General features: G+C 36.5%; 1 protein-coding gene across 1 annotated transcript in view; it reads left to right on the top strand.

The window, feature by feature from the left end:
• The window catches only part of LOC139141334 (polycystin-1-like protein 1), a 99245-nt gene extending 76829 nt beyond the window's left edge, over window positions 1-22416 (top strand). The window contains exons 36-61 of the mRNA XM_070710965.1: window positions 322-422; window positions 888-1170; window positions 1622-1774; window positions 2117-2278; window positions 2738-2954; window positions 3501-3674; window positions 3979-4101; window positions 4455-4527; window positions 5156-5289; window positions 5923-6131; window positions 6888-7085; window positions 7650-7734; window positions 8233-8382; window positions 9174-9292; window positions 9524-10036; window positions 10457-10570; window positions 10968-11088; window positions 11541-11642; window positions 12240-12380; window positions 12715-12849; window positions 13421-13642; window positions 14266-14433; window positions 16235-16399; window positions 16950-17098; window positions 17511-17713; window positions 18346-22416. Coding sequence (XP_070567066.1) covers window positions 322-422; window positions 888-1170; window positions 1622-1774; window positions 2117-2278; window positions 2738-2954; window positions 3501-3674; window positions 3979-4101; window positions 4455-4527; window positions 5156-5289; window positions 5923-6131; window positions 6888-7085; window positions 7650-7734; window positions 8233-8382; window positions 9174-9292; window positions 9524-10036; window positions 10457-10570; window positions 10968-11088; window positions 11541-11642; window positions 12240-12380; window positions 12715-12849; window positions 13421-13642; window positions 14266-14433; window positions 16235-16399; window positions 16950-17098; window positions 17511-17713; window positions 18346-19034 — 4903 coding nt within the window. The 3' untranslated portion in view covers window positions 19035-22416. The remainder of the gene's footprint in view (window positions 1-321; window positions 423-887; window positions 1171-1621; window positions 1775-2116; window positions 2279-2737; window positions 2955-3500; window positions 3675-3978; window positions 4102-4454; window positions 4528-5155; window positions 5290-5922; window positions 6132-6887; window positions 7086-7649; window positions 7735-8232; window positions 8383-9173; window positions 9293-9523; window positions 10037-10456; window positions 10571-10967; window positions 11089-11540; window positions 11643-12239; window positions 12381-12714; window positions 12850-13420; window positions 13643-14265; window positions 14434-16234; window positions 16400-16949; window positions 17099-17510; window positions 17714-18345) is intronic.
• Window positions 22417-24837: the final 2421 nt, after the last annotated feature.

Here is a 24837-nt window from a genome sequence, read left to right as displayed (position 1 = left end):
TTGAAAGAGATGTTGCTTGCCAAGTAGCTTTGTACTGGTTGATTGACTGCCTATTTACCATACAAAAAGTAGTAACTCTGTATGTTATCTTAACAGTAATCTTTTTTGCAAAAAGTGAATTTCTGTATTGTAAAAGAGGATCAGCATGTTTATGCACACACTTCCACATCCTAGTTTCAGAGATTTACATTTCTGTATTGCACATAGCCAAGTGCCTGTACATGCAATAATCAAGAAATCACTGTCCAAGATCTGTCTATTTTGCACATAATGAGAGCACAAAAGTGTTTAAACATCTGTCACTTGTCTTGCAATCTTCAGGTATGGTGACCCACCAACGCCATATGAATATATGTTCCAGAGGGCGTTTGATGAGGATGTGAATTACATGAAATTGTATCTACCAGCTGGCTACTTTAACAGTAAGTATCCTTGCTTTAATGTCTATTACTTGATCTTTAGTTTTGATCATGGAAAATACATTAAAAAATAGTTTCAAGGGTATTAAGATAAGTAAGTCTATGTAAGTGTTTATCATTTCCACTTTATTTCAGATTATCAAATGTTAATAGAATACCATACATTGTCCATATCTCTCTGGGAAAACTTAAAACGTCATTTCAGCAGAATGAGATTTTATAGCTTGCTTTTCACATTTTGAACAGCATATTAACACATTAGCTGTGAAATCCAAGTATTGAGGATCCTATCTTAAAGCTGTGAATTCAAACAGTGTTTACAAAACTCCCATCTGGCATTCTCTAAATGTTTTGAAGAAAATTGACCAAAAAATGACTCACTTTCAACCTTGTTCAAAAGAAGAAAAATTAACCAGAACCACAAGAAGTAATCTGAAGATTTACAAAAACTCCCTTTGTTCCATTCAGACTCAGGTACGTACTACTTAGGCATCATGGATGGTGAGTTTGGTCAGTACAAGTACAGACCTGACTCTGTGACCAGTCGGGATTACTCCTTCAAAGTGTGGTGGGGAGAATGCCTGTATTGGAGTCCCATGACAGACACATGGACCACTGATGGCTGCCAGACTGTGGAGTCATCAGGTTATGACAGCACTCACTGCAAATGCAACCATCTTACCAACTTTGGTGGAGGGTTCTTCAAGACACCCCATGAGCTCAGTTTTACTGATATCAAACAGTTTGAAAGGTGTGTATGTGTCATTTGTACATTGTCATGCTGTTACTCATTTGTGTTCAATATTATTCATAAATAAGTGATATTTGAAAGTTTTAATTGTTTTGGTTTTGAAAATCTGTAATAATAGTGCGAGGAACATGGACAGTGTTGCTGAAAATAATTTCCAAAATATTAGGATACTGATACTGTAAACCAAGCGTCTTTGATTATCATGTATTCAAAGGAATAGCTTGATTCTGTTCATTGGTATTGTTATTATTGACTTTTAACACTGTAGAACTTCATATTGAAATACATATTAAGCCTTTTCTTTTCATATTCAACCCTAAATAGTATCAGGTGATGTTAATCCCAAGTATTATAGTGAGACTCGCTCAGCTGCAGTGAAAACGTGTATTTTGATTATGAAATTGGTTATAGTTTTTGAGTGACCATATTTCTAACTTTCCTTGAATTACAGGGCTACGTGGAATGCGGTCACTTCCTCCTTTGTTGGTGTCTTGTTTGCTATTTACTTCATCTTGCTTGTCTACTGTCACCGCGCTGATGTTCACGATGAAAAGAAACGTGGCACTATGTACCTTCATGATAACCAACCATCAGATCAACAGTGGTAAGTTAAATTAGATCCTTTTATCATGATGTCAAACCTGCTGGCTTGGACTTTGGTGGACTGCATGTCATCTATAATAGAAAAGGTGCACAATGAAAGTGTATTGATAAAGTTAACAGGCATACATAAGTCAAGCAAACTACAAATACAAATTCAAACAAAAATTCATGAAAAACAAGTGTAAATCTACATTCTCTGAAATGTATGTACGGAGACTTGTTACAGGAAGACACAAAAGTACAAATTTCAAATTTCAGAAGTCACCATCTGAAGTAAGATGGGCACCTGCTAATATACTGTACATTGTGATAACCATATGATTCTCGGCGGTTTCTTTTACAGTTATGAAATATTAGTTGAGACAGGATTTCGCAGTGGAGCTGGCACAACAGCTAAAGTCAGTCTAGTTCTGCACGGTGACGTTGGGCACTCAGAGACCAGAGAACTCACCTATGAAAATAAACCTCTCTTTGAAAGGAACTCAAGGGACAGATTCATTATCAGGTGTGCATTCTGTCATTGATTATGATAAAACAATACATTTACCCTTATTCATTTTCTGTCTTTTGTGCTGGTGTTCTTCCTTTGTATATACATTCATATTTTCATGCGTGATGCTGAACTGTCTATTTCTTTAGATACGTCTACGTTTCTCCTAAAATAAAGTTAAATAACAGCGTTTGTTTTTATAGGAAATGTACAATTATAAGCTTTCTTATCACTATGCAAGAGAGAGTGAGAAAGTTTTATGACAAAAATATATAAAAAATATATATGCTGTGTTTATGCATTAAAAAGACCAGAAGCTGAACATACCATACCTATTATGAAAACTTGATTTTAAACATGATAATTTTGATTGAATCCGCTTGAAATCAATATACATATGTTGTTTGTAAGGTAAAAGTTGTAGGATGGTAGGAAAATACGAGAGTAATTATGTGAGTAATGCTGTGATTGCAGTGTTCCGGAAACTCTTGGCAACATCTACAAGATTCATGTTTGGCACAACAATAGTGGTGTCTCTCCAAGCTGGTTTCTGAGCAGAATGGCCGTACGTGATCTCATCACTGGACAGAAGTGGTACTTCATTTGTGAGAAGTGGTTTGCCGTGGAGGAAGACGACGGCAAAGTAGAACGCGACCTGTATGCACAAGAGCATGGCCTTGGTTTTCAGAAGGTAGTGGATGTTTTTTTTTTTAATTCTTGGCTAATGTAACACTGCATTTCAATTCCAGGTACAGATACCACATTGATGGTACATGTTTCCAGGGTGTGTGTATGTTGGTGCATTTTGTCTAAAAACAATTTTAGCGCTTCTTCATTTCCATCCAGAAATGTACGAAATCACTTCATTGTCGGTCTTGCTATATTCCCCATGGAAGAGTTGAAATTTTATCCCGCTATGTATTGTGTTCAGTGTAGAGAATATGATAAAGAAGTCCTGAAGATTTCAGAAAAATCACAAGTATCTGTACACTGTAAAGTTTAGTCATTCTTCGTGACCTAATTACCTATGGGTAACATTTAAAATGTGTGTTAGCCATCGTTAAGTAGAGTATTTGGTGTACAGGTAGACATAACTATTTTTAAATAAAGATCATTAGAAGACAAGGAGTACTGGTTGAACTGCCTTCTTTATTAATTCATCATTAAGGTTATTTCAAAAACACATCATCGTAGATTTCTTTAATCTCACAAATTTTTATTTCTAATTTTTGTACAGGTGTTACTTGCCAAAGGAGCGCAGTACTTTGCAGACTATCACCTTTGGAGTTCAATATTCACCAGACCAGCACACAGTAGATTCAGCAAGGTTCAGAGACTGACATCATGTCTGGCTATCTTACTCACCTTCATGTGTCTCAATGCTGTATGGTACAGGTTCAATGACAGACCCGTAAGTATAATTGTAGCGGTTGTACTTAGATTCCGCCAGAATCTTCAGCTTGAATCAGGCAGAGGACTTAATTTGAAATACAAAAATTGCAATCATTGGAGAAATAATTGCATAGTTATGTCTACCCTGTAATCCATCACTAGTTGAATTTTGAAAATGTTCTGAACTTTAACTCCTCCACAATAGAAATGAACTTGATATTACCCTGAAAATTTCATCAGTTGTAATTTCTTAATTATAATCATTATCAACTCTGATGAAAAGAGAAGAGTTTAATTGTTGTCTTTTTTACCGTAACATTCAGGAATGGTCAACCCATCTTGGCCTCATTGATGTATCCATAGAGTCTGTCTGTGTAGGCATTCTCACAGCCTTGATGGCACTTCCCATCAATGGACCCATTGTCATGCTCTTCAGGAGAAGTAGGGTATGTGACTTCCTTTTTTGCATGTGTTTGTGTTTTACTCACAAGAAGACCATTGATTTCAAGTATTGGAGTAGAGTACAGTTGATTCCATTGTTCAGCACAAATTTTGTTTCAAGGGCGCTGTGTTAGATAAATGACATATTGGTTTGGAAGAGCAGTATTTTCTCTCCATACATAATAAAATTCATTCTTAGAGACATGTTCATTGTATTTTCTGTATATAGAATGTGGAACCCCCAAATCAGTCTTCAATCATTTTACGTTTGCAGTATGTGATCAGTGATGGTGCTCAGCCAGAGCTCTAATGTATGTTTATTTGATGCTAATGTGTTTTTCTGCATCTTTATAATTAGCCCAGAAAAGTTGATAGCCAATCAGAGAAGCTGTATTCAACCAAGAAAAGAACCAGTCAGATATCGTCCAATGGTAAGTTTTGTTTGATGGACCTTGTGTGCTGTCTGTCTGTCTGAACAACTGTCGCTCCATGAGTATGAGATAAGGTATCTCGAGTCCACTAAAGAAAAGCATAGAAGATCAATGAAAATATATCCTTTTGATAAGACAAAGATCCTCAATGTTACACTTTCCACTGCCTAAGTAATAGATAAGGTAGTGCATTCGGTCATTGACTGTGATAGTAATCGTCACCATTTCCTCCTGATTAAACAGAACTTACACAATATGGAAATTAATTTGAGGGTGGGGGGAATCAACATCCACTTCCAAACTGTGTACAAAAAAGAACCATCTTCAAGTTCAACTTAAAGGGGTTCAGTCACCCGTTTTCTGATAGCCAATCGCAGATTATACGCGGGTGGCCGCTTTTTAAAAGGGGCTCCCCCGCACGATTAGCCATGGCATACTTAGCAGTGTTGTCTGCATGAACTTTGATATATCAAATATGGAGGACCGACAGCTACTGGTGTTACCGGGTAGTACGCTAAGCCCTGCCCCTTTATTATATATGGAATATGCAAATTTACAGTGACCGTGTACCTTTAATGTTGTTGTATTTCTTATAATAGTTTATTTCCCTTTCCTTCTGTTTCAACAGAAACTGTGGAAACCCTACTGACAGGCAGTCAGGCTGAGTCTTATTATCCATCTCTTGTTGAACAAACAGCTTGGACGTGGCAAAGCCTGCAATCCTGGGCTCAGGATAAATGGAGATACAGACACAGATTCCAGGTATCAAACGTTTGTGTTAAATTGCCATGTATAAATGAGCATCTTATTTTTAGATTGATAATAATGTTTTGAATTTCACGATGTATGCATTGTAGGTTCAACATTTTTACATACAAATACAGATATTGCTTGCATTATCATCTGACACAAAAAAGAGACATTTTGTTACATATGACCTTGCAGACAATGTTGTGGTCCAACTGGATGTTGTTCAGACAATTTTGAATAGAAAAATCATGCTTTCATGAAAAATAAACAAGTTCAACATAATCCTTTCAGTTCTTCTTGCACTAGTAGAAATTGGTCAGGTTTTTAGTTTTCATATACACTTCAGTGGCTGTCAGTATATTTGTTTTGGAAAGGTAAAAAAAGATAAAATACAAAAAAGTTACAAATATACTTTAATCGAAATATCTTCGGTGGCAGAAAAGATATCAGATCTATTGCATAGATATTAGAATTTCAGTGTTTCATACCTCCTGAACTGTGTATAATCATGCATAGCAAATTGTGTCAAAAAGGTATTCCCTCAATGGATTTCCATAGGTAATTTTGTTTTGTTGTCAGAACATATTGGGTCAAAGAAAGGACCAAAATATGGCATGATTACTACCTATTTCTCTCTTGTTTAAGGATCTGCTAAGTGGTAGCAAGGAAAGTTTACGATCAGACCCTGGTGTTGTTCTGGATAGAGATTCATCAGACCAGTCATCGGAACGCAGAGAACCAGTAGAGGTTGTACAACACCAACAGCCTCGACCTCAACAACAGCTGCCTCCTCAGTATGACTCAGCCAGCTGTTCCAGTGGCTTTGGTGATCTCAGCAGTGAGGACAGAAATAGGTATGCAGCCAAATATGGCTTGTTTGCCTCTGGAGTGAAAGTACTATATGTTGAGAACACCATCAGCATGATTTGTGTGTTTCTATGTATATCTGTGTATATGTTTTATAAAACATATATGTATGTGCAGGAAATTTCTGTCACATTCATGGACACTTCATGGTGTACATTCATACACATAGCAGACAAAGATATTTTTGTGCACCTGAAGAACATTGGGTCTCACTTTCTTTATCAAAACAATCTGATGTTCTTAGGAGGCCCTTCCATGGCTTTGTTAAAACCCTTTGAGTGCCAAAATCAGTTTTTGTCACCTTTATAGAATATACCCCAGTCAGTTTTTTCAGGTTTTGTGAAAATTTTTATTAACAACTGTAGCCAATGAAATGGGATTTCAATTTTGTACAAAGTTATCAAAAAAATTAAAGAAAAATTCAAAAAACTTCGTTAAATGTTACACTAAAATTTTGGTAGGAAAAATTAGGGCACTCAAAGGGTTACATGTAACCTACTTGACCCCCTAGGATTATGTTGATTTGTAAAATTGTTCAGTATTGACCCAGTGGTCCCCAGTCTTGTCTCTTATATTCTATAGCTTACTGTCAACCTGAGTGTAGTCCACAGCTCTCATACAAACTGCCCTTTACACTTTAAAACTATCACCATCAAAACCATTACCACAACTTATAATTTATATCACTGATTTAGATTTTATAATTATCATGATTAAAAGTAAATTGTTGTTTTCCCTACCAGACTGCTGTCTGACAATGAAATGGCTACAACAGAAACAAACAGCATGACATCCACCATTTACAGGGAGAAAGCTCAACTGCCAATTCACAAGAAATTCCAGAAGTACTACATCCCATACTGGTGTAGATACATTGCATGGTTCCTCATCATCCAAGTTACCATCTGGTCAGCTTTCTTCACAGTATTTTTTGGTCTTAGGTAAGTTTGTCACAACATATAGAGTATTGTGAAAAACTCCTGACATAGATCATAAACTTCATATCAATTCTCTGTCCTCCCTAAATTTAATCTTGTTTTGATAGATGCATCGGTGTCCAACAAATCTTTATTATGTATAAATGTCTTGGTAGACTGCAGTTAGAGACATAATAACCAGTTTTGGAATAGAGTGAGGAATAGACTGACAAATATCTGATTGAAATCTTGCTGAAAGTTACAAAACATACAGTGACATATGAAAAGTTGGTTTGTTAAAAGTGTGAAACTGAATACAAAGTTTTAGCATATATACATTTCTTCATTTATCTAGGATCATGAGGAGATTTTGAATTGTGAAAGAATTTAGCCTGTCCTTTGTTAGAATCACTAGTTAATCCCTAGTTGATATCAACTAAAGATGTAGTTGAATGTTATTTCCTTTATTACAAGTCATCCAAAACCAATGTCAAACTAAAGAAAACACCAGAAAGTACACCTAATGATATAAATACAATTGTTACAATGGTAATTGGAAGGTAATAAGAATGTTCTTTATTTTACCAGCTTTGAGAAGTCAAAGTCAGTTATGTGGATACAGTCATTATACTTCTCAATTCTACAGTGTGTGTTTGTCACACAGCCTATTGTGGTAAGTGATTTCACAGATATCACCATGTAATGCTGTTATGACCAGATATTTCCAATAAATCTACCGGTATCACTGTTGAAGCAAATGGTATGACTGCCACTACCATCACCCTTCATCTTTCAATCTGAAATAGTGATTTGTTTGTTGATGTATTTGTTATGTTGTATTTGTTTGTTTATTTGTTAATTTGTATGTGATATTTTGTCATGAGCATGCACTTACGTATATATTGATACATAAACAAATCACCATGAACAGATGAAACAAAATTCATAATAGCAGTGTCACAAAAAAATCAGAAGCTGACAATGCAGATACTTGACAATTTCAGCAAATTTGATACAAAAATATAAAAACCTTATCTGAACGTACCACAATAATGGTTTAACAAAGTATATTTTTAGTCTTTAATGATCCAAACTCAGAGAACTTCATGATATGATGCATTTTCTATGGTTCTGCTTCCTCACACACCTCACACGTCTCCTCCTCTGACAGATACTGGTCATGTCATTGCTGAGGGCATGTCAGTACTATGATGACATCCGTGTACTTGACCACACCGACGACAACACTGAGTTACAAGATCCTGGAGAACTTCCCAAATCTAGACTTGATTGCTATGGTGATGCTGATGATCTAGCTAAGGTCAGGGGTCATGCTGTTGAATTGCTGAGTGTTGTATGCTGTTTATTGTCAAAGACATAAAGTGATTTGAAATGTCAAGTTACATGGAAAATTTCCAGGGATACAAAGTATAATTTTGTTATCACCCTATTGTATTGATAAGCACATTGAAAATGAGTATTCAACTGTTGCTGACACATTGCTCAAGAAAATTTTGAACAGTTTTACTTTGGGTTTCATGTTTAGGAATGAAAGACATCTCAGAACTTCCTGCACTAGAGGGGCAAATTTTGTGAAATTTACTGGTATCAAAAATTCAAAATGGTGGCCATTCCCTATGGTAACTCTTTGGGAAAAATGGAAAAATGAAAACATCAGTTTTCAAGAAAAATGAAATGATCAGTTTTCAAGAAAACAAGATAGTGAAGACTTTCTCTCAAACAGTTTTCACATTAAGTCCTCACAGCAAATGAATTTTGCAACTTTTCTAGAGTCAAAAAGTCAAAAGATAATATGAATTTGATAAAATAAAATTTTCAATTTTCAAAAAGCAAGATAGTGCAAACTTCTTTCAAAACTTTTCAAATAAGTCTTTCCAATATGTAGACCAGAAATGGATTTTAAGACTTTGCGAGTCAAAAACTCTGATTGCCTGAAATCATTGAATTTCAGAAAAAAATAATCCAGATTGGTTCACAGCAAGATAAATGAAACCTGGTTGATCCGAAATGACAAGTCACTCCCTGGAGAGCTTTAATGAGAATCCAACTGTTAAGTTGCTTTAACAAAATTGTTTTTGATTCCTTTTGTAGGGCATTGCAGCCAGACAGAGATCCAGATATCTACGCTTTGCCAGACCACCTCAGGAAAAAGAACTCAGGAAAGCCAAAGAGAGAATGCTCAAAGAAAAGAGACTATATTCAATACTCAAGTAAGTTCACAGGAAAAAATGTCATTTTGACAGGTGTCATACATTTTTGAAAGGCAGTCATTTTAAAATAATTGTGCCGCAATCTATACATACATATCGGTGACATTATTATTCTGCATCAACAAAAAGTCAATCTCCAAATGGGACAGTGAATGTGCTTCAGATGTGCAATGCTGTGTTACTAAATTTCAAACCAACACATATAACCACCTTTTTTGTCATTGATTGCAGAGGTTGGGTTTACTACTGTGTGCTATTCATATGTGTCATGTGGATATGCTATGGTAAGTTCCACAACCAGCACGTCATGCTCAATGAGTCTGTGAAGAACACCTTTATCAGGACGCCACACCCATTCACTGGCATCAAATCCATCTCTGATTTCTGGACCTGGTGTGAGAATGACCTACTTGATGGCCTCTACTGGGACACCTGGTACAATGACAGGGTAGTGGATGAGGATCGAGGTGCCATCATGGATGGCAGCCTCATATTACTCGGCAACCAGGCGTCGTTACGGCAACTGCGAATGCCATCAGGCTCGTGCAAAGTTCCAAACCAGATGTCAGGATTGGTCGATGATTGTCGATCTGACTATCAATCGCCTGAGAATTACAGAAGTGCATATGGACCCAACGAGACATGGCTTTACCAGGAGAGCAGTGATATTGTTCGCTATTGTAAATGGGGACGATTTGGGTACTATGGTGGAGAAGGATATGTTGTCATTCTGAATGGATCCAGGTTAGTCTGGTCAAATGTATCACTCAGTGTGAACGTGATGATTTGATAATTGGAAGTTCAGCTGTGATACACGACAACATAGATATTGAATGACGGTTTCCAAATTTTGTACATGAAAATCATGGGTAAATTTCATGCTTTCTCTTTCATCTATGATACATTGCAAAATGGCTTCCCGGTGAATGAAATATGCTACGTTTCAGTTTGTAAGGTTTTCAAAAATAATACAACACAAAAGTGACGCATAAATTGCATCAGGTATTTTGCAACTTTAAGTTTGAATTCTTGTGGAATTTTGGAGCAGATCACTTTGAGTATAAAATAAAGAATCTGATATATGTTGTCTTGTGGCTTTATTCTACTTTGCATGTTACTCAGTCAAATCCTTATTTCAGTCTTTGTTATTTTTCTTTACAACAGGCTGGCAGCATCTGAACAATTGCAGTTGCTGAAGGAAAAGAACTGGATAGACGTAAACACTAGAGTTGTAATCGTAGAGTTCACACTGTACAACCCTCCAACCAATCTATTCACGTAAGTAGTGTACACATTTGGACATTTACAAAACTGCTCTCAGTCAACCACACATGCAGTACACATAGATTGGCCAAGCATACATTTTCATGTTGATACAGGTTACAGTGGCACAGACTTTGGAAGGGTAACAAGTAGGAGTGATGAGAAGATGTGATGGGAATTATACAAATATCTTGTGTGCAGCATTTTTGTTAATCAAAGATGGGCAGAAATATGGATGTAAATGAGGAATAAAATAATTTCAAAATCAGCCTCTTTCTTCCTGAGTCTTGAGTGTGCCAACATAGTCAACACAGTCAATGGAAGGCATACTGTGGTGTACGGACTTATTGTAAAGGTGCTCTTCTGTATTGGTGACTACAAATAGACATCTGATTATATGTTGTTATTTCAGGTCGATAACATTGCTGCTTGAAATGCCTGGTACAGGTGGTGTCTACCCATTCCCCATCATAGCGTCAGTCATGCTGTACAGATACGAAACCTTCTATGATTACTTTATCATGGTCTGGGAGGTAGGTCTAGATTTGGCTTATTCCTACGTGATTGTGTTTTTCCTGCCAACAAACAAGATGCTAATGGAGCAGTAAACGACAGTTACAGGACAAAATTCTTAACTATGCAGACATCCAATCTTCACAAACTTTATGTTATTTTCAGCCCCTTACCACAGTGATTTCTGTCTTTAAAGTTGTCACAAGGATATGCATGTAACTATGAGGTGTAAAAATAGAAAATGGGGATCTACTGATAGTGTATGTCACAAATGTGATAATCCTTCATTGTTTGAAATATTGAAGGAGTATATATTCAAATCATTCTCTATCAAGCATTGCTCTGTTGTCACTCTTCTTTTTTGCAAACAACTTTTCTCTCATTCCACTGTACATTGTTGTTGCTGAGAACCATGTTTCCTGTGATGATCATTTTTTTCAAATTCAAATTGTTTACATTTATTGCTTTACAGCTAATGTTCCTTGCCATAGTGGTGTACTCCATTAAATGTGAGATCTATAAAGCCATCAAAGAGAAAAGGGAATACTTCCTTCAAATATGGACATACGTTGAGGTATGACATTTTTAGTCTGGTATTACTTAAATGCCACTTTAAAGAAAATTGAGAGTGGGAGAGGTTTTATATAAACGAAAAAATAGACAGCAGTGTAAATTTGACACCTACCGTATTTACTACATTTTTGAAGATCTTCCTCACAGTGAGACATTGGGTTGTGAACAAAATGTTATTTTAGGAGAACAGTATATTATGTTTTGACAAAGGGGAAATGTTAATGGTACCTTTGGCATTTGTAGTTTTCTAACACCAGCTGGCAGAAATAAGTGACATTGTTCCATTACTGGTCAGTGATATAATGTGGCTAGTCACTCAAGCTTATAAAAGATAAATGCTATTTTCAGCGGAAAATCTCTCGTAGTGTACAGACTGTTTGCAGAATATCTCATTCAGCAACATTAGGTCCTGAAAAGTAAAGAATGCAGAATAATGATATGTCTTGAAATATATTTGTGACTGCCAAACAATTTAACAATCATGAGAATTGTTCAATTTATTTATGGTAGATTTTTTAATGAAAAAAAGAATCTTTTCAAATGATTCATATTTTCAATAGAGTGTTTACAATGTTGTTCTCTTTTTCCACTCCTTCAGATTTTGTTCAGCTTGTTTTCACTGTTATTCTTTGCCTGCTATGTATACCGGTGTGTCTATGTCAATCAAATCAGTGAAAGGCTACAAGCCACATATCATGAGCAGTTTGTCGACATGTCATTCTTGGCATTCTGGGATCAGGTAGGTGCCTCTTAACAAATATAAAGACATATTGTGAGGTGTTATTCTTTTTCTGAAAAATGTATATTTTCCTTTTCAGGTCCATATGTTTTCAAATGTGTTAGCAGTACATACTTCAGGAGCCTTGAGCAATAACATTGAATTGATGATAATGCTGAAGCTGTGATCTCTCTTACACCTTTTTATTTTTGAAAGACATTATAAAAATAAGAAATGTAATCCCCTTAAAGTACAGGTTGTTTTTCATGACAATACAGTCAAGTTGTACCTCTCTGTTGACATATTGTAGAAAAACGAACTGATATCTTAATGTCTCTCCATGTCGTGTTTCCAGGTCTTACGGGATGTTGGTGGTGCAATCGTATTCCTAGTGACACTCAAAGTATTCCATGCGCTACGTTTTCTCCGAGTGGTGGCAAAGTTTGGCAACATCATCAGTTGCGCCACTAAACAGTTACTCATCTTCACTGTAAGTACCCTTCTCATGTGCAGTTGCCCAAATTTGTTTCTTGTTTTCAAAAGGTGCGTGTTGGTTTATGTGGTTAGAGAGAAGAGTTAAATATCTCTTTTGCACAACTTCAGAGCTATACAAGGTTACTCTTGGCAGTTACCAAATTGTAAATTGTCAGGATATCAGAAAACATCAATATGAAAGGCGCCCACAATAGACAGCCAAGTGTTTAAAAAATGACATACACAGGCTTCTGTCATAAAATCAGGAAGCGACATCAAATGTTTTGAAAAAGGTGAGCACACCCTTTATTACACAAATGAAGGGTGGTGCAATCAGTACAGATTCTTACAGCCACACACACATACACACATCATCTTTAGCATCTACTGTAAATGGGCATTTACGTATTTAGCCCTGAGTAAAATGTTGTGAAAGAGTGACAATGAAATGAACACCATGTTATGAAATGAAATGATGTCAAGTGTTTCGGAAAGAGTGAGCACATCCTTTGGTTTACAAGACAAATATCATTGATTCTAAAATGACAATGATTAATCAACATGACGTGACTGTCCCTTTCTTACAGCTTTGGTACACAGTCATCATGACTATCTACAGTGTAATGGGTATGCTTGCATTTGGCTCACAGTCTCTTGCATTCAGTGATATTGGCTTTGCCGTCCAGACTATGACAGCAACCATCAGAGGTGCCTATGATTACAGTGAACTGAAAGAGATCTATCCAATTGGCGTACCAGTCTTCTACATTTCTTACTTCATCATAATACTTATACTGTTCCTTGGCATGGTAAGTACTCAGCTTTATGTAACTACAGTGAAACCTGTCTATTATAAGGACACCTTCAGGAATGGAAAAAGTGTCCTTCATATAGAGGTGTCCTTAATAGACAGGTAAATTTCCATTCAAAGTGTAACTTTTGGTTTGATAAATCTGTCCTTAATAAAGAGGTGTCCTGATTAGAGAGGTGTTCATAAGGACAGGTTTCACACGGAACTGCTTTTACGCACATTTCATGCAAGAGGGTTCAAACACAGGATATAGACCCCTTGAATTGCACCACAGCATGGCTTAGCAAGCAAAGAGCATGAAATACTTTTCAGCAAACTTGACCATTTTTACTGTACACCTGTGTATCCAAACACAAAAAATGCAAAATTCTTACTTTTAACTATATTTTATTACATTTGTTATGCCTGGCATATTCAGACTTGCTGTTGTCTTGCTACTGATTCATAACAAGCTTCATGTGTTGTGAAAATATTTCCAAATCAGCTTTTTAGGTAAGCAGGAATACTAGCAAGTAATTTACAATCTGTGAACATTAAAAACACTTTAATGAACCGATCATGGGAGATCAATCTTATTTTATGTTTCAGAGTTTACTTATGGCTTCCTTTTCTACTTTTCAGGCAAAGTCACTCTTGACTCGAAACTACAAAGAATCCAGAAAACATGACAACACTTTAGTCAGCTTCCGTGAAGTTCTTTGCTTCACCTGGCAGAAATTTCTGTGGTGTACCGGGTTACAGAGGTCGCATGATAGTGATGATTCAGACAGCGATGGCATGGTACCATCGGTGAGTACTCAGGCAGTATTGATACCAGATGAGGTATTTGTTTAGATAGGTGATTTGTATCAGCAGATGTGTAATACCTGAACTGTGCATGGTTGTCATTGATATATGTATATTAGACACTGAGTAATCCACTGAATGGCGAATGACACATTGGAAATACATGAAAAATTGTTTGGACTCATCTATATCACTTGTTCTGTTTTCTCATGCTTTCAGATGAGACAGCAATTAGATTAATCTTGCTTTTCAATGTCTGGACAATTTTTAGCTCTGTGATCATGTGTATTAGACATTTAAATTGCTGTGTTAATTACTGCCTATGCAAGCAGTTAATTAGTCCCCACGGACACCGTCCGGGGGGACTTATAGGTTTGGTCGTGTCCGTGCGTGCGTGCGTCCGTGCGTGCGTCCGTGCGTGCGTCCGTGCGTGCGTCCGTCCGTTCACGCAGATATCTAAGAGATGCCCGAAACGATTTCATCCAAACTTGGTACAAGTATTACTTCATATGTCATACAGATGCACGTCGATTTGTTTTGTGATACGATCCAATATGGCTGCCAGGCGGCCATTTTGTTATGATTTTTTCATGTACAGAGCCATAATTCAGGCATGTTTCAACTGATTTTATTCAAAGTTGGTACAAGGACATTGACCAATGTCATAGATATGCACGTCAATTTGTTTTGTGATACGATCCAATATGGCCGCCGTGCGGCCATTTTGTTACGATTTTTTCATGTACAGAGCCATAACTCAGGCATATCTCAACCCATTATATTCAAACTTGGTACAAGGACATTGACCTATGTCATACATATGCACATCAATTTGTTTTGTGATACGATCCAATATGGCCGCCAGGCGGCCATTTTATTACGATTTTTTCATGTACAGAGCCATAACTCAGGCATGTTTCTACAGATTTTATTCAAAGTTGGTACAAGGACATTGACCAATGTCATAGCTATGCACATCAATTTGTTTTGTGATACGATCCAATATGGCTGCCGTGCGGCCATTTTGTTACGATTTTTTCATGTACAGAGCCATAACTCGGGCATATCTCAACCAATTTTATTCAAAGTTGGTACAAGGACATCAACCTATGTCATACACATGCACATTGACTTGTTTTGTGATACGATCCAATATGGCCGCTGTGTGGCCATTTTATTACGTTTTTTCATGTCCAGAACCATAACTCAGACATGTATCAAGCAAATTTATTCAAAGTTGGTACAAGGAGATTGACCAATGTCATACATGTGCATGTTAATTTGTTTTGTGATACGATCCAATATGGCTGCTGTGCGGCCATTTTGTTATGATTATTTCATGTACAAAGCCATAACTCAGGCATATTTCAACCAATTTTAATCAAAGTTGGTACAAGGACATTGACCTACCGTATGTCATACATATGCACATTGATTTGTTTTGTGATTCGATCCATTGTGGCCACCATATGGCCATTTTATTACGATTTTTTCATGTCCTGAACTACAACTCAGACATGTATCAAGCGAATTTATTCAAAAGTATTTTTATCACAGACCTAATGAAGAGGACTCTATCCTCGCTGAGGACCTGTAATCAAAGCACCCATTAACAAGTGGGGACTGTGTCATCAACGATGACTTGTTTATAGTAGAGCCAGAGAGCAAAATTGGCAGTTTAGTTTATCATAGCCAGCACAACTTATATTATTAACTTGATTAGCTTGCTAGTAAAAATCATGATCATGTTCTCGGCGTGAAAAGACTAATCTAGTGAAAATGGACATTGTTTTTTTCACTCCAGGAGTTTACCTTGGCAGAGTTTGAGTATCAGGTGGATGAGTTAGAATTCAGAATCAATGCCATATCCCATCAGCATGGCTTGCCTGAGAAACCATTCAATTACTTTGATGATAGTGATGGTACCTTTGGCATTGGTGATGATGGCATATCCAGCACTGGATCAGAGGTAGGTCATCTTTGGTTTTTACAGATGTAGCAAAAGTGTGACTTAATCTTTGCTGTAGTGGTGAAAATGGCAGTGATAATAATGTTATTGCTAATGGTAGTTACGGTACTGTTTGTGGCTTTGAAGATGATGCTGATGATGATGAAGATGATATTGAAAGCAATGATAATGTGACTAGGAGTGAAGCATTGCCATTGATGTGTATGGCACAGCTTTTTTAAGGTGACAACAATGATAAGTATCCCGCTAAAGTCCAGTCCAGTAACAACAGGAATGTCAACTTTTAAAGACCTTCAAGATGAAATTTTAGACCAGTGCCCAGTCTTTTTCACTGTTATGATTGGGGGATGTCATATTGGAAACAAGAATTCACTGAGAAACACCAAAGTAATGTTGGCAGTTAACCTTCTGAATGACTGTGATTGCTTCTTGCCCCAAAAGTTAGACTATTTATTAAAATGGGCATGAAAAGTGATGTGAGCAACAAACCTGTTCCACTAATCCTCATTTCATCGTTATCATAACTGTCGACATTCTCTGCTTTGTCAAGGTGAGACTGTTCAATGAACACAAGTGTGATGAAAGAATACAGAGAATAGAAGATGATCTGTATGGACAGAATCCAGAACTGAGGGAGCTGGTGGATTACTATCGATTTGACAATGCTTTTATTTCCAGTGACAGAGAAAAACAACTCAGGTAGGGTATCCATGAAATGACTACCCTCACGTACTAGTATGTTGTGTGTTTAAACCTGAGTAGACACAGTCTGCATCCTGCTAGAATCAGAGTTGCTTATCATCAATGTAGTGGGTATTAGCAACTCAGAGTGCTAAAGGAAAAAAATAAATATGTATTTTCAACTATGGATCAAACAATGTCAAATGTGGTTTAGAGAGCTAGCAGATAAAGCTATTATTTGAAACGCCACACTCTTTGTATAAATATGTTCTAGTTTTGGATTTAATCACCATCCATCCAAACTTATGCAGTATTATCAGCAGAAAGTTGTCAGAATCGTCTAAAACTAAAAGGAGATCAATATCAGATTTCACTGATTAATTTTATGAATTGATGAATTAATGTTGTGGTAATCTTTCCTGTTTTATAGGTCAGAACTTGAAATGGAGATTTTCCGCCAACTACAGCTGCAGAGGCAGGATTGCAATCACAAAATTGAACAGCATGACAGTGGTAGAGACTCTGTGTCAGACCAGCAGGAGTTGGTAGCTGAAGAAGTACCGCCATCCCCTCTGCCATCACTCAGAAATAATGATGGTAAAATTGAATTTCCTAAACCATTGGATGATATAGGTATGTTTAAGTTTTCATACACTGAGCTTGTTTCAAAAGATTGATAAACAGACACAGATGAATGTAGATGTGTTTTTTGAAGGACATTTCTCACCACAAAAATTGAATCTTGACTCAATGGAAACCTTTTCCTGAGACCAAAGTAATGACCAAGCTAGATTGGAAAACTTGCATTTTATGTTTCTTCGCGTACAGGAAATTACCAAGCCACATTCCTTATTTTGACCTGTGTGGAGATTGTATATCATCAGAAAGTTGTGGCAAAACAGTATTGGCACTTTGAAAATGTTAACTACAAGAATGAAATAATTTGTCCCACAACCCTTCACTCCACTGCAACACAAGTCCAGAGATCTCACCATTGAAAGTAACGGGACGGCATAAACACTATAATGGTAGTGACAGGTTATAATATAAGGAGTGTAATAAAATGATTGTTATGAAAATCAATCAAGAAAAAAACCCAGAAATACAAAACAAACACAGTAGTGTGGGCAAAGTTGTACAAAACCAAACGAAAATTTGAAAGATTTCCAATGTCAAAATTGAGGTTTATGAAACAATTATCAGAAAGGCGTAATGAAAGAATGGTAGTGCATATCTCATTTGAATGTTGTTTTTGTCTGATGAAGGTCTGAATGACGATGCATCAGTGAAGAGTGAACAAACGGGACACACTATCATAGAAGTCAAACCTGCGTGCTGTGAAAAGAATCAGACAGCTGATCGTGAAGAGGATCCTGTCTGCTCCATTTGCAACAGTGAATGTGAGAGTACGTCCTCACAGTGTAGCAGCCACCAACCTTGCCAGCAAAAGGACAATCCATCCACACAGATGTCACAGCTCTACTCCCGATATGACAGTTCAACGTCTGGTTACACCAGCGATAACATTCCAAAACATTTCAGACACACCAAAAGTGCGGGCTCGGGCCGCTCAAAGTCTTTACCACGGCCGCCAGTGAGCGAGCTGATCCGTGATGAGCCGATGGACTCGTCTGCCAGCAGCGACGTGCCAAAACATTCAGAGAGCTTTCCGACTCTGAACGCCCTCTTCTCATCGCAGGAAAATCTTTATGAATCAACCTCCGAGGACAACGTCAAACAGTTCACGAAGCAGAGGCCGAAGACATGCAAAGAACCTGAAGGAAGGCGTAAACTACGGAAAACAAAAACAAGGGGAAAAGGAAAAGGAAAGACTAGAGTCACGGATGAAGATGACTATAACTTCAGCAATGAGCAGCGTAATGGATCCGGCAGTGATAGCGAAATACCTACAATACAAATGTATCCATATGGCACCACTAAAGATTGCTGGTAGATGGGATATTACAGTAGCATTTCCGTAGAAAGGATTAGAGTAATCAAATACCAAATCCACCCTCTATACAGCCAACAATATTACTATGTAGCAATGCTTGGGAACATTTTTCCGAGAAGGCCTGGCTGTGGCTCAGTTGAGTTCAAGTAGTAATTCTTTCTGTCTCACATTTTACTATTTATATTTTTTATTTTTGTTTGTAAATAAAAGTGACCGTAGAATAACAAATTATTGTATGCTTTATGAAAGCATAGAGTTTTGATGATAAAATTGCAGTATCTGTAGTGTAGCAATCAAATATTTGTATATCTTCAGTGCTGGACAAGATTTTGTTCAACAAGTACCTTGTCATCTTTAGTCCAATGATGATGTGTTATGACCGATAACAAGGTGTCAGTAGTGGACTAGTGGACTAGTCTATTATACATAAAAGGTTAGAGTGGACTAGTCTATTGTATATAAAGGGGTAGGGATAGATAACAATGTACACACGTACTTGCAATATTTGTGTATAAATTTTTTTTCACCTCAGGAATAGTGAACATAATGCTTTAATTATCCTCTGGAATTTTTACATTTTGTTGGAGCCATTTTTCATGGCTTGAATTTTGCCTCATCAAATTTTAATGTGTTATTCTTCAAATTTTTTTCTCTTTAACCTATACACCCCCAATGCCCTGTAAACAGTTCCACAATCACCATTGATTAGCGATGGGTTTGGGACAAACCATGGTGGTAAAAGGGTTAAATCCAATATGGGGACTGTTCAATTCCATAATTATGGATCTCTAGCTGTATTTTGTAATAATATTGCTTTTATATGTCCAATGGTATGCATATTGTTAGAGTTTTAAATTCAGGTGAAAGGTCAGGGTCATAGATCATCTGACATGAAATGTCGAAAGCTTCAGACAGGAGGAGAAATGTAGAAATCTTAACCACTAAAGTCTTATTTTCAAAGAAATGTCACTAAAATGATAAGAAATGAAGATTCTGACAAAATTGAGTTGACATTTTGTTATCCAGTATCAGCTCAGTCAGTATTTCTTTCAAAATGAACACTGCAATACAGCATGATGAAATGTCCACATAAAATCAGTGTCGGTTTCATCAAGTGATGTTCAACATCCCATCTGTTTCAAAATCTGAAGATTCATTTATGTCAGGAATTGGGATTTCCAGCTGTGACATGTTGGCAGACAGCCTAGTCTATAGATTTCACTGCAGCAACAGGGTTTTATCTATTGATATCTGTGAAATATCTTTCAACACCAGTGGTGATCATAGTTAAACAGGGTACATATTGTATCAACTATACAAAGGAGTTGCACCTTGCTTTAATTATTCTCAGCTCTTTCACAACCAAAATATTTTGCCACGAGTGAAAGTGTTGATAGAAAACAATATGGTACCTTTGTATGCTTCCAGCTATTTTGATTTTTTAACTTAAGTAGTCATACTCATACCAGTGTTTTTACTTTTTCAAACGGCAGCTAATTTTCAACCGTCTTCTTTGCCATTGCCTCAATGCATTGTTGTATTTTATATGGTCAAATGAGAATGTCAATGTACCATTTATTCTTAAAAGTTATTTTTCCTTAGGAACCAAAGAAAAAATAAATCTAAAGATGCCATTATATAAGCTATTCTGACATTTCCAACAATTGTATGTTCACAAATCGGTAGTAAAATAGTTTAATCATCTTTCTACCAGACTCCATAGGCTAACCATAGAAATAAACACCACATGGGAGAAAGAGAATTGCTGGTAAGACAATTTGAAGCTTAGATAGAAAGCAACCCTGTTTGCTTAAAAATCATTAGGTGATGAATTTGTGCCCATTTAAAATTTGATCATATTTCAAACTCGTCAGCTATGTAAATATCTGTCAGCATATTGTATTTTACTGCATGTTCTCCCGCTCTCTCGTAGAGTCAGAATCCAACTGAAATGAGGCAACGTTCAGTATAGATAAATATATTTAAACAATTTCTCATTTCAGTATGCAAAGTATGACATTATGACCTTTGAACTGTGCAGTATTATCTCCTATTCACAGTGCCCTATGAAGTTTTAGCTGTGCAGGGTACAACCATAGTTGGAGATATATTTCACTTCTGATTATCCTCTTCGTATTATCACGGGTAGTTACTTGGGAAAGTTTTCACAAGACGAAATGGAATTGTATGATACAAGTTTTTACAAGATGTTAGCTGTATAACATTGAATTTACTAACCAGTGTTATCGATGGAGTAATTTCAGGTTGTGAAAGAATCGCTTTTTACTGTAGATTTGAGTGCTTGACCTCAAAGTTATTCTGACCTGTGTCAGGAAGATGTGTTATTCTCCTGTATAACTCCAAATAACTTACTAATAGTGAATGATTCTTTCACGAGACAGACTCTAGAGACTAGTTACGATTATTAAGTAAAGCTTCTGTTTAAAAATCAAGATATTTACAGTCTTCACTCTCATCAACTGCTTGAGTTTTTTCATCTCCGAGATGTTTCAGTAATGCCTTCACACATATGCAAATGGAAGGTGGACAATATAAAGCCATACCGTGGCAAATTCACTGACAGTGTTTTCAGAGAAAGTTTGAGTTTAACTTCAGGATATCATGCATTTTGGCATTGCCTTGTAATATTATTCTAGCTGACTCTTTTGATACCATTTAAGTGTTTACAACTGTCATCAAGTCTTCTGCTAATTAGTCAAACGGGTCCTGTGTTCCCGACACATGAACATGTTATGAATGTCATTTTTTAAGAGGAAGAAATCATTAGCTGTGTAATTCATTTTATTATAACAAATTACATAAAGTATTGCATAGTTTTGTAGGTTCTCTCATGTGTTTTTCAACTCTGAAAAATCTTGATTAGTGTACAGATTTTCAATAAAGTCTTGAAAAATGCATGGTTTTGTAAATGACACATAATGCAAAAATGATCCATCCATCAATATATATTCTACCTATCATGTGCCTTTCAAAAAAAACGAAGTAAAAGGTAATTTAAATCTGTGTAGATAGTTGACAGGAAATTTGTCAATTAGGAATGCATAAACTACAAATATAAGATCCATGAATTTATCATTTAATATGATGCATGTGTTTTTGTAATTTTTATATTGTACATAAGTATTTATTGTTGGAAATGTTTTTACTGTCCATGACATTTGAATATTTCTTAAGATATTATTTCAGGTATTTACCTATAACACTTCCGAATACTTGTCCAGCCACAAACTAATCTTTGTAGAAATTATTTTTTTACCAGATAAAAGTAGTTTGTTTTTCGCTTTTCTTTTATTTTCTTGAAAACACGGGATTTTATATTTTATACAAAACATATATAAAAAGAATAAAAGTTAATACATTATTCTTGTGTTTTGCAGTGCTTATTTCCCACAAGGAAGTCGATCACATGTTTGTATTACTGATTTTCACTTGAGTGGCAGAGCAAAAAATATGCTAACGCTGTACAGTGCTACTAATGTTCTGGCTGACAGATACAGACTTTATATGCAAATTACAGTAATTTGAATAACTTTAAAACAAAACCATTACCACTATTATCAATCATCGTAGACAGCTATGTCCATTATCCTACATAGACCTGTTTTCCCGTCCGTATCTCAGACATTTAAAAAATATCATGATGCAAAGGGACCCAGATATGAATATTGAGCCAGAGATGTGTGGCCTATGCAGCACACATTATAGCGTATCAATAAGATGACCATAAGGTGATCTGAGCTCGATTTGCTGAAAGTATGATAAAATGTACATACTTATATTTTGGGAACAATTTTTGCCGGTTTTGGTCAAACAAAATGCTTGTCTTGACAGTTGAGCTATGGTTAAATGTTAGTAATCAGGCAAAGTGCACTACCAACACGCACGATATATGCCATCAGCAGTCACAGCCAGCACTGATCTATGCAAATGATCACCAGTTGGACTCTTTTTTCCCATCCAAAAAAGATATCCACAGCATATTCCGAGATTTGCTGCTGCTATTCAAATATGTCCTATGTTCATTAGTATTCCCTTAATTGGCAAACCAGCCCACACCTGTTATATCTCAATTATCTTAAACATTACAATGAAACTACTAGTATATCGGCCTCTAGGTCGCCTGTTGGGAAAATTACAAAATTTCTGAAGCTGCCTGTCAGATATTTTTTATTTTTTTCTGGTTTGTAGGGATAACTTCATTCAAATTTATTAAATGGTGAAATTTGCATATATTTTGGGGCAAATTTTCTCATTCTGGGTCAAACATCTCCGACGAAAGCGTTTATCTAATAGCTTTCAAACTTGGTTTGTAGATTCTTAGAAATGACATTCCGATTCCAATGATAAAATTTACCTATTTCTATGGGGGGGGGGGGGGGGGGGGTACAATAGTTCTTTAAGATAAATACAAGTTATTCTCCCAAAGCTCTTTTAAAACTATGAGGTATGTTCCTCGGCTGATTTTAATACTAAATGCTCCCAATGATTATGAAAATGTTATATGCAAATTGTATGGCTAATTTCTTTTTTAGTCAAAAAAGTTTTTTTGACTTTTTAAAATATTGTTTGTAAATATAGATGTATAGATGACTGTCAAAGTTGATTATCTGATGGAAAAAATTTGTATGAGCTATTGTTTGAGCCAAATTTTTTGTGTTGGCCAAAATATCTTATCTGAAACCGCTTGTCCAACACCAATCAAATTTGGCTTACCAAACGGACAGCCTAGAATTCTATTCGTCCGCTTGCCTCCGCCCCTCCGACCCACTACCGTCTAGTCTCATGAGCAGTATTTTGAGCTAGAGTTGTAAAAACTGCTCATTTGAATGTCAATGGTCGCCAACTGAGACCCTGACGTGGGCAGAGCTAATTAATATGACGTCAAATATGTTAATCGTGTTGACACTGCAGCTCTGCCCAACCAAGTCATAGGCCAATCATGAGAGGGTCATTTTCAGTGATTGACTTTGAAAGGGACGCTAGTGACGTCAGGGTCTCAGTTGGCGACCATTGACATTCAAATGAGCAGTTTTTACAACTCTAGCTCGAAATACTGCTCACGAGACTAGACGGTAGTGGGTCGGAGGTACGGAGGCAAGCGGACGAATAGAAGTCTAGGCTAAACTGACATCTGATCAAATGAGATCACAGAGTCATGTACGCCATTTCTTTCTGTAGACTAGCACTTGATAAAATCACTATACATGTATGAGTTGTGTATGACCATAGTATAACAAAGGCCAGCCGGGACGTCCAATATACTAGGAGTGTATACTCCTTGTAAATTGGACGCCCTGGCCGGCCTATGCCATACACAACTTGTACACATACAGCAATTATATCAAGTGCTGCTCTGCAGAAAGGAAGCTCAACCTGGATGAAATATTAACTCAGTATTAGTGATATCAATGTTTCATAATTACAATTTATACATATTTTTAGACTATTCATTTTCAGTTCACCTGTGCACAAACTACTGCAGTTTTCACTTAGAGCATATGTAATTCGCATGAACTTACATGTACCTACTTTCAAATGCCTAGGAGAACAGGTAATCTTAAAAATTTGTACGTGTGGATGGAATGCAGGACATCTAAGGCTGACATAGATGGATGCATGCATTCATTTTTACAGTTGCCCACTGGATTTTGATTGGATCAAGCAAAATATTCACAGCGTAATTTCTTTTATGTTACCATGAACACATGTGTCAATGATGACTGGGATTGAAAATTTTGGTCTTTTAGCTTCATAATTCAATACCAGGTAATATTTTATTTTC

This window comes from Ptychodera flava, chromosome 9, assembly GCF_041260155.1.
Source record: "Ptychodera flava strain L36383 chromosome 9, AS_Pfla_20210202, whole genome shotgun sequence".
NCBI classification, from domain to species: Eukaryota; Metazoa; Hemichordata; class Enteropneusta; family Ptychoderidae; genus Ptychodera; species Ptychodera flava.
Note: the sequence above shows the minus strand (reverse complement) of the source record. Positions and strands in the feature narration are given on the sequence as shown.